Source organism: Natrix helvetica (genome assembly GCF_964273705.1).
Source record: "Natrix helvetica genome assembly, chromosome: 12".
Taxonomy (NCBI): Eukaryota; Metazoa; Chordata; class Lepidosauria; order Squamata; family Natricidae; genus Natrix; species Natrix helvetica.
The window spans coordinates 12,535,716-12,548,299 of record NC_138556.1 but is presented as its reverse complement, the minus strand read 5'-3'; the positions used below and the strand labels follow the sequence as shown (position 1 = coordinate 12,548,299).

General features: G+C 52.0%; 1 protein-coding gene across 1 annotated transcript; it reads left to right on the top strand.

Moving 5' to 3' along the window:
* Window positions 1-6,829: 6,829 nt before the first annotated feature.
* MEX3B (mex-3 RNA binding family member B) lies at window positions 6,830-12,205 on the top strand. Its single transcript, XM_081965044.1, has 2 exons — window positions 6,830-7,728; window positions 8,838-12,205. Exons 1-2 carry the CDS (start codon window positions 7,470-7,472, stop codon window positions 10,400-10,402), a joined length of 1,824 nt encoding a protein of 607 aa, XP_081821170.1. The 5' UTR covers window positions 6,830-7,469; the 3' UTR covers window positions 10,403-12,205.
* Window positions 12,206-12,584: the final 379 nt, after the last annotated feature.

Here is a 12,584-nt window from a genome sequence, read left to right as displayed (position 1 = left end):
AATTGGACAGCCACTAAATGGCAGTAAGACAGGGGTTTTTTCCCCCTGTCATCCAGGGGTCTTTCAGTTTGGCTGGTTGGTTTGTTGGTTTTGGCAGTCTAAATGTGATGTGCTAGGTACAAGATGCAGCCTTGCTTCGCCTCCGCCCAACTCCTCGTTTACTTATTATTTTATTGAAAAGAAGGCTGGATTGGGCCTGGAGATTTGGTGGGCAACATGGAAAGTGCTTGTGGGCACACTGGTGCCAACCGGTTCTATCTTGCCATCCTGTGTCGGAAACCGAAGGAAGTCGATGCCTCAAAAGGCAGGAACCAGAAAGGAAATGAACCGGTGACACAGTCCCGAGCCTATTTATAAATTTTTAGAAAAGCAATGCCTGTGTGAAGCAGGATGCCATTGTGCAAGGCAGATTGAATCCTGCCTTACTTGAAAAAAAAATGTTTTTTTCCTTGACCCCTGTGCTACAAGGTGAGGGGCGGGAGGGAAAACCCACACTTCTTCATGTGACCTAACCATAATTGGGGCCTACGTTTCCAGTAACACACTCAGCATTATAATTTATTTCTGGCTTTTTCATTTGAAGCCCAGAGATCATGTGAAATCTGCTCCTGTTTGTATTGCATGCCGAGCGGTCTGCTCCGTACTCTGCCAGGCAACAAACGGGGGAGAGAGAGAGAGAGAAATCATCACACGTGAAAGCTTGTTGGTACACTGTCGTTTGTTGCCATCTTGTCCTAGTTTCAGGGCAGTACATGGGTTGTCCTCATGTTGTCATGGTGGACACACACACACACACACACGACATACACAAGGTCTTCTTCAGTAGTGTTGTTCCTCGTCAAAAACAGAGCGGAGATCATGCTAGCAAGCCAATCTTGGTGACTTTTTGGAGGGGCCCCATCCCAACTGGGCATGGCTAGTCTAGTGAAGAGAAGGACCAGGGGAGACATGATGGCAGTGTCCCAACATTTGAGGGGCTGCCACAGAGAGGAGGGGGTCAAGCTCTTTTCCAAAGCACCTGAAGGCCAGAAAAGGAACAATGGATGGAAACTGACCAAGGAGAGATTCAACCTGGAAATAAGGAGAAATTTTCTGACAGTGAAAGCAATCAACCCATGGAACGGAAGTTGCCTTCGGAAGTTGTGGGAGCTTCATCCCTGGAGGTTTTCAAGAAGAGACTGGACTGCCATCTGTCAGAAATGATGTAGAGTCTCCTGCTTGGATTGGGGGTTGGATAGATGACCTACAAGGTCCCTTCCAACTCTGTTAATCTGAATCTAAGATGATGAAAGGCCTGGGGGCTGGCACATACGATGGATAAACAGTGGCAGGAACTGGGCATGGCTGGTCTAGTGAAGAGAAGGACCAGGGGAGACATGATGGCAGTGTCCCAACATTTAAGGGGGTTCCACAGAGAGGAGGGGGTCAAGCTATTTTCCAAAGCACCCAAAGGCCAGATGAGGAATAATGGATGGAAACTGACCAAGGAGAGGTTCAACCTAGAAACAAGGAGAAAATTTCTGACAATGAGAACAATCAACCCATGGAACGGAAGTTGCCTTCAGAAGTCATGGGAGCTTCATCACTAGCGGATTTCAAGAAGAGACTGGGCTGCCATCTGTCAGAAAGGGTGTAGGGTCTCCTGCCTGAGGGGGGCGGTTAGACTAGATGACCTTACAAGGTACCTTCCAACTCTGTTAATCTGCATCTGGGATTCAGAAATCTAGATAACCACTAGATAGCAGCAAAGAATATTCTCCAGCTCTTTCTTGATATCTAGGGGCCACCTGGAATTCTCTAACCCAAAATTGGTATTATATATAGAACAAAGGGCAATACTGACTTTTATTTGCACAGCTCTAATCTACAGATTAGCCATGCACACTTTAGCCTAGTGTCCTGTGCAAAATCAGCCTGTGTGGTCCATTTACAGTTCAGTATGTCATAAACTCCCAGAAAAGTGGTTTAATTGAGTGTATACCATGGTTCACAGCCATTAGGTGTGTTTATGGCTCATTAGCTTAAATGGAAGAGTTAAAATAAACACATCTCAAATCCTTGCCTTGGAAAACAATAGGATTAGGAGTGCTTAACTTTGGTTAGATTATACCCACCTTATAGCAGAGAGAGAGAGAGAGAGAGAGTGGGAGAGAGAGAGAAAGAGAGAGAGAGAGAAAGAAAGAAAGAAAATGGGCTCCCGAAAGGATCTTTGATTATGAATGCATAGTAAGTACACAATCGGCTTTTTAAAAGTCGGTTTCAGGAAATTGTGCGAAAGAAGCTGGAAAATTGACTGGGTGATACAGGAAAAACACATTCTATTGCCCCCCCCCCAACCATCTAACTGGGAGAGAAGGGAAACATCTATCCCCAAAGAAGGATAATATGGCATATTCATTTCAAAAAGGCATCTACATGATAAAGATGATTCTATTTATTAAAATTAGCTAGGATTTCAGGGCTGCTTTTATCATTCCTAGATGTTCGTGATGGCAAACCTGTGGCACGTGTGCCCGAAGTGCCACACGGAGTCATGTTGTCGGGCATGCGCGGCGTCACATGTTCCTCTTCCAGGTTTCGATCAGCTGGCCTTTTATGCGTGCAGCAGTGCTGGGAAGTGGAAGAGCCGGAAGTGTTCGGTTTTCCGGCGTGAGCATGCGTGCTGCCCAGTTGACAGTTCCACACGTATGTGCAGCAGGAACTGGAAGACTTGCTGGCCAGTGTGCCCGCTGGAAACCAGAAGTTCATTTTCTGGCGCACGCATGCCCCCTGGGCAGCTCCTTTTCCAAATCGTGTTCTAGACGAGCATGCGTGCATGCTCTCCCTTTTCGGCACTTGGTGCGGAAAAGGCTCGCCACCACTCCTATAGGTGGACTCCAATTTACCTGCGGTAGGAAGCAGCAGAGCGCCAGAAGTTTTCTTTTAGGACTTGAAATGTATGTCTGAACAGGAAATGACATCATGACGATGTGATGATTGCTATTGTTATCATTAGTGTAGTCTTATGATGATTATTGGGGGTGTGATGGCTCAGTGGTCAAGGATGCTAAGCTTGTCCGCTGGCAAATTGACAACCGGGCTTTGAAATCTGAGCATCGCGCGACGAGGTGAGCTCCTGTTACCTGCCTGCCCATCTAGCAGTTCGCAAACATGCAAATGCGAGTAGATAAGTAGGTACCACCTGGGTGGGAAGATAACAGCTTTCTGTGTGCCTTGGCATGTAGTCATGCCGGCCACGTGACCACAGAAATTCTTCTGACAATTCTGACTCCCTCGGGCTAGGAAAGGGAGATGAGCACCAGCCCCTAAAGTTGGACGTAACTGGACAAGGGAAACCTTTATGATTATTAGATGGATGATTGGCGCTTTTTCATTCTACAGCAAGCCCACTCTATTTTTAATGTTTGACTGGAGAAACTGTGGTTCTGAGAAGTGCAGCTTTGTTAACCTTGTTTCACCATGTGCATTTTTATCGATTCCCTGCCTTTGTTGCTTTTGCAAACAAGGCAGCAAACATACGCAACACACCTTCCTATTTTCCACACAACAACCCGGAGAGGTGAGTTAGGCTGAAGGACAGGCCCAAGGAGTGTGAGACGATCAAGACCATCAACTCAGTGTGACAACCTGGTCACAGTCATTCTCGTCCTTTCTCGCCTGGACTACTGCAATGCTCTCTACATGGGGCTGCCCTTGAAGAGCACCTGGAGGCTTCAGCTGGTCCAGAATGCGGCCGCGCGGGTTGTCACGGGGGTACCCAGGTGCTCCCATGTTACACCCCTTTTAGGCGGCCTGCACTGGTTGCCAGTTGTTTTCCGGGTGCGAGTCAAGGTATTAATTACGACCTTTAAAGCGCTCCATGGCTTAGGCCCAGGGTACCTGCGAGACCACCTACTGCCACCTGTAGCCTCCCACCGTCCAGTACGATCCCACAGAGTTGGCCTCCTCAGGGTGCCGTCGGCCAGACAGTGTCGGCTGGTGACCCCCAGGGGGAGAGCCTTCTCTGTGGGAGCACCTTCCCTCTGGAATGAGCTGCCCTCGGAGCTTCGCATAATCCCTGACCTCCGGTCCTTCCGACGCACCCTTAAAAGTTGGCTTTTCCAGCAAGCCGGCCTGGCCTGTTAATTTTAACTTATTTTAAATGTATTGTCTTTTAAATTCGGCTGTTTTTTTGGATATGTATATAATTTTTTAACTTTGGGATGTGTGTTTTTTTAATGTTGTACGCCGCCCTGAGTCCTTTTGGAGAAGGGCGGCATTTAAATCCAAATAAACAGAAACAAACAGAAAAGAAACATTCTCCTCCTGTTCCCTCTGGGGCTGTAGAGAGGAAGCACCTTCTTAGCATTTGGCACCCAGCTTGAATGGAACTTGGAGGCTCCTTTTTTCCTTCAAGGTAGCCACATCTGGCTTCCCATAGAGCTGAACTCCTTTGAGGTTCAGCAGGCCTTTAACATGGTGGACTGGAACAACTGGCATGGGCTACAATGTCAAAGAGCACTCCCAGCAGGTTTGGACCGGTGACATGGGCTTGGCCTGAAGCCAGCAGATCCTGATTCCACCTGGACCTGAAAGCTAAAGAGACTTGAATAAGGTAGTGGGGAAGATTGTACTCTTGCGAGGCAAGTAGTGATGTTACCTAGTCGGGTCATGAGACGTCCGCAACAAAGCTCAGAGAGCACCAAGGGCCCCACAGCTCCACCCACGAGCTACAAAGATTCTCTTCGGTTGACTGACGCTTTTGCTTCCCGGGGCCAATTCGGGCGCTGAGTTCTCGCTTTGGATAGGTCTGGGTAGGCGCCCTCCTCGTCTGCAAAGAAGCGCTTCCGTTCTTGCTCCGGCTTCTGCTTTTGGTCCGCAACGCTTGCTTGGCATTCTCTTGTTCTCCCCCCCCCCCCCCTCGGGCGCGTGGCTTTGTTTTTTTGCAGACCGCGCAAAGAATCCGCGCCCACGAAAAGCGGAGAGAGAAAGGCGTGCGATCGCCAAGGTCCCGCAAACGGAGCCTCTTTATTTATCCCAAAATAAAAATAAAATAAAATAAAAATTAAGTGGGCAACCAGCTCCCCGGCTATTGACTCCTTTGTCTTCGCCGAATTATCAAGCGTCTCCAAAGGTCCTCCCCCTTTTTTCCTCTGCCAGGAGGCTCCTCCTTTCTCCCGCCCCCCCCCAGCCCAAAGTGCACGTGGCTCCCAGAGGCGGGGCGATCCCCCCTTCGACCGGAGGAAGATGCCACGCCTCCCTGGGGGTGGGGGCAGCCTTCGACTTGAATGGGAAAGGAGCGCGCCATCCTCCCAGCCCCCGTGCGTAACCCTTTCCAAACTGCACGAGATGCGATGCGCAAAGCACGCATGTCCAAAGTTAGGGGCAGTGAGAAGAGAGGGGCGGGGGGGGGGGGGGACAGCAAGCCGGGCGTGCGGAGGGGAGGGGGCAAGCCAGCGCCTTTCGGACGGCGGTTAGATGCCACGAAGGAAACCTTTCCCAGTGCTGGCTTCTTCCAATGGCCATGGGACCTTCCCTTCCCTCTTTGTCCTTCCCTGGTGGCATCTTCGCCCACTGGTGCTGCTGCTGCTTGCGGAGGAATGGCGTGCGCCTGTGCGGTCGCTGTGTAAATTGTGGGTGGGTGGGTTTTAGGTAGGCTCCCTTCGCCCAACCAAGAAGTACCGTACCTTCCCTTGTTAGCGCGTGGCCAAGCGCCTCTCGGGATCCTTTTTGACGATCCGTGCGTTACGCGTGCAGCGGAGGTGAGAAATGACACAGGACAGCTTCCGTGCCCAGCCTGGTGCTTTATGGCACTGCAGCCGAAGTGTGTGTGTTGTGTGTGTGTGTGTTTACAAAAGAACGGATGAAAGAATGAAAAAGGAAGAAGGCGTGTCTGCTTCAGAAGGACACCACGCCCCTCTGCCCTGGAACCCTTGACCAATTCTCCCGGGGCCGAAGAAGACGCGCAGGGCACGCGAGCTTACCCATTCTTTCCTCCGCCCACACATTCCCCACCCCCGCACCCCGCGGGTCAAGGGAGCGGTCCTAAAGCGCGTAATCGAGAGATGTGGAAGGTCCCAGCGCCGAGAGCTCCCCTTCCCCTTTCCAGCCTTGCAAAGGAGCGGGTGGGTGGGTGGGGTGGGTAGCGCTTGTCACCTTTCCCCGCACGCCGCAGCTTTGACCCCTGGCTCGCCTCCCCCCCCCCGACTTTCAAAGTGCAACCCCGGCTCGTCCCATCCCGCTGATCGAAGCTGGGAGAGAGACGCTGCTTTGCCTTCCCTTGCTGCTGCGTATTGGCACGCCGTTGCCCCCCACCCATTTGGGGAGAAACACGGTGGCGCTTTGAGAAAGGGAGGTTTAGGGTAGGAAACGCGTTTGGGGAAGCGAGAAGCGCCGTGCCCCTCCCTGCGCCGCGCAAACCGGGACGGCTGATCGCCGTAGTGCCATAAAATCAGCAGGCACCGCTCTCCGACGCCCCGTTTTCCTCCGAATTTAGACAACAAAGAAGAGTAGGTTTTTCTCCCAGGGGCGGGGCGGCCGGCTTTGGCACCCGCCCCTTCAGTTCTGGATTTCGCCAATGGCTCGGCGGAGCGGTCATGGCTTGCGCGGGCGCACTCCGTCCCTCCCCGCCCCCTGTCGTTCCCCCCCCCTTATCGGCTCTGGGACGCTTACGCTGCGGCGGCTCTGATTTTGCCCTCCCCCCCCCCGCCTCCTCCTCCTTTTTTTTCCCTCCCCGCGTTGTCTGGCTGCAGCAGAGGCTCAGACAGAAGAAAGGAGGAGGAGGAGGAAGAGGAGGAGAGAGAGAAAGGAGGAGGGGAGGAGAAGGAGGAGTGGGGGGGAGAGAAAGAAAATCGCTGAGTGGAGGCTGGGAGGGCCCCCTTAAAGAAACGGTGCCATCGCCTGGCATTGTGGCCAGCGAAAGAAGGGGGGGGGGAGGAAGAAAGCATCGCTGCGCTTCCCTCCATTCTCTGCACGCCACCCCCTAACCCTCCCGGCTGGCCAGGAGGAAGGGGGGGAAAGCTTTGGGGGGGAGGGAAATCGCACGGGGGGTGGCGGTGTTTTTTTTCTCCCCTCCTTGGAAAGCGTCTTATAAACCGGATTGCATTTGGGGGGAAAAGAAAGAAAAGGAAAACAGGCGGCGATATTTTGAAGGCACAAGGAAAGTACAGTCGGGGAGGGGGAAGAAAAGAAAAGGAAGGAAGGAAGAAAAACCTCCGGAGATTTCGAGGGAGGCTGCTGTGCGATCTTCAACCAGCGTCCAGGATTTCCTATCCAAAGCAAGCGCTCCGCGCGCCGCCGCCGGTTTCTTTTCTCCGCTGTTGAACTGGCCATCTGCCGCCTTCTCCGCCTTCCTTTGTGTCTGATTTTTTTTAGGGGGGGGGTTGCTTCTTTTCCTCCCTTCCTCCTCCCCCCGCGCCCCCGCTTCGCCGGTTCGAGAGCCGAAGGGAAAGAAGGAGGAGGGCGCGATCCCATACATTCTCACCGGGACGATGCCCAGTTCGTTGTTTGCGGACATGGAGCGGCATGGGAGCGGCGGAGGAGGAGGAGGCGGCGGCGGAGGAGGAGGCGAGACCCTGGATGACCAAAGAGCTCTCCAGATTGCCTTGGATCAACTCTCCCTCCTCGGCTTGGACAGCGACGAGACGGGCTCCCTTTACGAGAACGAGCCGCGCAAAAAAAGCGTGAACATGACCGAATGCGTCCCGGTTCCCAGCTCGGAACACGTCGCCGAGATCGTGGGAAGGCAAGGTGGGTTGTGCTGATTGCTTTCTTTATTGGGGTTGGGGGGCGGGAGGGGGTCCGTCCGCGCATCCGCGGTGTGTGTGTGTGTGTGTGTGAGAGAGAGAGAGAGAGAGAGAGTTTAGCTGCAAGTCTTCCACCGCCACCCGCCTCTTCCCAGGTGGTTGGGTTTGGCCAAGGTGGGTTTGAGTGGGGAGCTTTCCCCCGTGGCAGGGAAGGAAGGAGGGAGAGAAGGAAGGAAGGAAGAAGAGAATCGGAAGACAGGCTCGGTCGGCATAGTGGGCACCCACCTGGGCGCCGATTCGCAACGCCCCCCCCCCTCCCAGCGGCTTAAGACAAAGAAAGTGCAGAAATGTGGCGGAGGCAATTGGCAGCCAGATGTGCGTCTTCGGCTCTTAAAAATCCATCGCACGGGAGGAGGAGGGGGAGGGAGAGAAAGAAACGGGACGCTCCACCCAGCTCGTGGGCTGCTATTGTTGTTATTCGGCTCGTGGACACGCAGGGGTGTTCCCCTCGCGACCGAACAAGGTTTAAACCTCGGGGCTCAGAGGGCAATCTGCATTATATCCCCACGGGGGTCCCAGCGAAGGAGTTGGGGCCACTTCTACTTAAAGTGGGGGAGCATTTTGTTTGCTCTGGTTTTTTGGAGGGGGGGGTGTTACGTGTGCTGAGCTCGGGACTGTCCGCGGACCAGTTTTGCGGGTCTCCGCTGGCTCGGCGTTGCTGGGCAAGAGATGGAGCTGGGAGGGGGGGGGCTTTCGGGGGAGGGTCGCCTTGTTGGTGATTTTTCTTAGCCTCCCTCCCCCCCAAAGCTCCCGTTGGTGGCCAATGGGAATTAGCGGTAGCGGCCAGGCGGAGAGAGGGGCGTGTGTATCTGGAGCTGATTCCCCCCCCCCCGCCGCCCTCGTTGTTGGTGCTGTTGTGTCACTCGGGGTGGGGGCAATCGGAGGGACAATAGCTTGGCCGGGTGACAGGTTGCATCGCCGTCCCTCTCCGCGCGTTACCCTCACCCCCCCTCCACGAGAGATGATGGAGGTGTAACCGGCTCTTATCTCCCCTCCCCCTTTCCAACTCCGTCCTCCCCCTCCTCTCTCCTCCTCCTCCGCCATCCGCTCCAGGTTGCAAAATCAAAGCGCTGCGGGCCAAAACCAACACCTACATCAAGACGCCGGTGCGGGGCGAGGAGCCGCTCTTCGTGGTGACGGGCAGGAAGGAAGATGTGGCCATGGCCCGGCGGGAGATCATCTCGGCGGCCGAACACTTCTCCATGATCCGCGCCTCCCGCAACAAAAACACCGTCTTGAACGGCTCGGTGCCCAGCCCGCCCAATCTGCCCGGCCAGACCACCATCCAAGTCCGGGTGCCTTACCGGGTGGTGGGCTTGGTGGTGGGACCCAAAGGCGCCACCATCAAGCGCATCCAGCAGCAAACCCACACCTACATCGTCACGCCCAGCCGGGACAAGGAGCCGGTCTTCGAAGTGACGGGCATGCCGGAGAACGTGGACCGCGCCCGCGAGGAGATCGAAGCTCACATCGCTATGAGGACCGGCGGCCTGATCGAGCTGATCGACGAGAACGATTTCCACGCCAACGGCACCGACGTGGGCTTCGAGCTGGGCGGAGGGGGCGCGGGCAGCCTCTGGAGCAAGCCCACGCCGCCGCCTCCTCCTCCGCCCCCTCCCCCGCCGCCTCCTTCCTCCTCCTCTTCCTCCTCCTCCTCGTCTTCCTCCTCCAGCAGCATCACCCCGACGCCCGCCCGCAAGCCTTTCTGCAGCTACCGCAACGACAGCTCCAGCTCGCTGGGCAGCGCTTCCACCGACTCCTATTTCGGCAGCAGCGGCCGCTTGGCCGATTACAGCCCTCCCAGCCCGGCCGCCTTGGGCTTCCCGCCCAACGGCGGCCCCAGCAACGGCTACGGCGTCTACGGAACCCCCGCCGAAGGCCTGGCTTCTCCCGACGGCTGCCCCGCCGAGCTGCCTCCTTTCGATTCCCCGCCGGGCTTCGACCTGGCGCCGGCTCCTCCCGCGCAGCTGTTGTGGTCGCAGTACGAGCGCAGCACCAGCCTGGCTTCCCCCGCGGTCGTCGCCGCCGCCTTTCCCGGCTCAGCGGCGGCGGCGGCTCCCGCCTTGTTTGTGAGCGGCGGGCAGAGGCGGGGCGTTCCGCAGGCTCAGCCCCCGACGCGCCTCTCCCCGCCCTTGCACTCCGGGGCTGGAGGAGGGTCGTTGGCAGCCAGCGAGCAGCACCCGTTGGCCCGTCGGGTGCGCAGCGATCCGGGCGGCCGCTTCTTAGCCGCCGCCGTGGCTGCCGCCGCCGCCGCCTCCTGCTGCTCCTCGTCTTCCTCCTCCTCCTCTTCTTCCTCTTGCTCCTACCCGCTCTACGCCAACGGGCTGGGCTGCCACTTGCCCGGCCTGCCCTCCGACTGCTCGCCTTCCTCCTCCTCCTCCTCTTCGTCCTCCGCCTCCAGCTCGTCCTCCCGTTCGTCCTGCTCCTCGTCCGGGCTGCGTCGCAAAGGCAGCCGCGACTGCTCGGTTTGCTTCGAGAGCGAGGTCATCGCGGCCCTCGTGCCCTGCGGCCACAACCTCTTCTGCATGGAGTGTGCCAACCGCATCTGTGAGAAGAACGAGCCACAGTGCCCCGTCTGCCACAGCGCCGTCACTCAGGCCATCCGCATCTTCTCCTAAGGCATCCAAGCCCGGACTTTGGCTGCGAATCGGTCGGTATTTGAGCAGTGCAGGCAGTATCTCCGCCTCCCGTAATAATAAGGATGGGGCTTTAAAAGAAGGGGCAGAAAGGTGAACCTGGCATTTTAAAGGAGGCTATTATCCTATCTCGTACGTATGTATACCTGGATGTACCAATCCAGGGGGGTCCTTGATTTAAGACCACAATTGGGCCCCACATTTCCTGTTGCTGAACAGAAACATTTCCGAAGTGAGTTTTGCCCCATTCTGCGACCTTCCTCGCCACACTTGCTAAGTCATTTACTGAGGCTGATGAATAACCCGGTTATTAAGTGAATAGGACTTCCCCCCCCCCCCCCGACTTTGTCAGAAGGTCGCAAAAGGGGATCACGTGACCCCGGAGACACAGCAGCAACGTTCATAAGTATGAAGCAGTCGCTAAGCATTTTGGTCACGTGACTGGGGATGCTGCAAGTGTGAAAAATGATCATAACTCACAAAATATATATACATGCATACATACACAGTCTCTCACCATTGAGGGCACTGTAGCCTAGAATGGGTTGGAGGGGAATATTTGTAACATCTGGTGCATGCTATTTATATTGAAGAATGATATTCTAGTAATAGAATAGTTTTAACACTTATGGCCAAGTTTCCAAAACATATTCTCTCTTTCACTTTCTCTTTCTCTCTCCTTTCTCTTTCTCTCTTAAAAGTAGGAAATGCATATGGATTATGATGGTGTTTGAAACAGTTAGCATAACGTGTTGGTAGTTGCTAGATTGCTATTGAGATATATAAATCTATGGATGGATTATTATTTTTCGAATGTTCCTTGAAAGGGCATTTTTTTTCCTGTGAAAGTAATAATAATAATGATGATGATGATAATAATAATAATAATAAACTTCTGATACTGCAGCTTTATCAAAGAAAAAAGAAGAAAAAACAGAAAATGTAACATATCTCTTATACATATATATAAAATATAAATAATTAAATCTATATATATATATATATATATTAAAAACGTTTAAAGGTTTTAAAAGATGAATTGCATTAATACAGATTGAAGTATTTTATTCTTTTTGACTTGAAAAATTATATTTCATATTGCAAAGATGTTTACAAGTATTTTAATTTAAGTTCAGTGAACTTTTTTGTAGCTGGGTTAAATCTTTTTTATTTTTAGTATGGCCTTATGGCAAAAAAAAAACACTGTATTATTTTGCTATCACACAATTGTGAATGGAATTGCAAAACCATAAATGTGTAATACTTTGGACAGTATTCTGTTGGGATGGAGATTTTTTATAGGTTCAGAAAAAAATCTTTTAAATCTGCTTCACCCAGCATATTTTCTATTCAGTGATATGGAGCATATTTTATTCTATATTATTACAAAAAAATCAAAGCGTTTAAGCAAATGTCAACAGAAACTGTTGATGCTTTCTAACATTTGTATAAATAGAATTCAATGGAAATTACAAAAATTCTGTTGCACCACTATAGTTTAGTATTTCTATTTTAATACATTTGTTTACCACTTGTTTCTGTATATGTAGGTGATGTTAAATGTACTTTACTGAGCAAAGTTTAAAAACAAAGTATATTTTATTTTATAAAGGGCCTTTAACCTCTTGGTCAAATACTAATATTATATTTGCTGAGACAAGATTTGAAATTGTATCAAGAGTTTTATTTTTCTGACATTTAAAGTTCTACATAATAAAGGCAAAACTTAAGTAACGGTGCTACTTCATGTTTTTTTAAGTATTTCTATATAAATAAAATATTACTGAAAAGAGCTTGTGTTTTGAGTAGATTTTGATGTGTGTTCTTTTACTGAGTTTTGAATTTCCACAGAAGGAATGGGAAAATACAATGTTTCTTTGATAGCAGAGGTGTTGTGTATGTGGTGGAAGTGTTTTGGATGGATTGGAGTAAATAGTAAAATCCCTCCAATTGCAATAATTTAGTTCCATACTTTTTTTAAAAAAAATGCCTTGCAAAATTGTATCCTTTTTTATGTTGCAGTTTTGTAAACTAATAGTTCCTTTTGATTGTGTAAAATGGCCTGTTGCACAGCATATATATAGGGTGTGTGTGTCAACTAGAGTAGAGTAGACTAGACTAGAAGACCTCCAAGGTCCCTAACAACTCTGTAACTGCTTTTAGA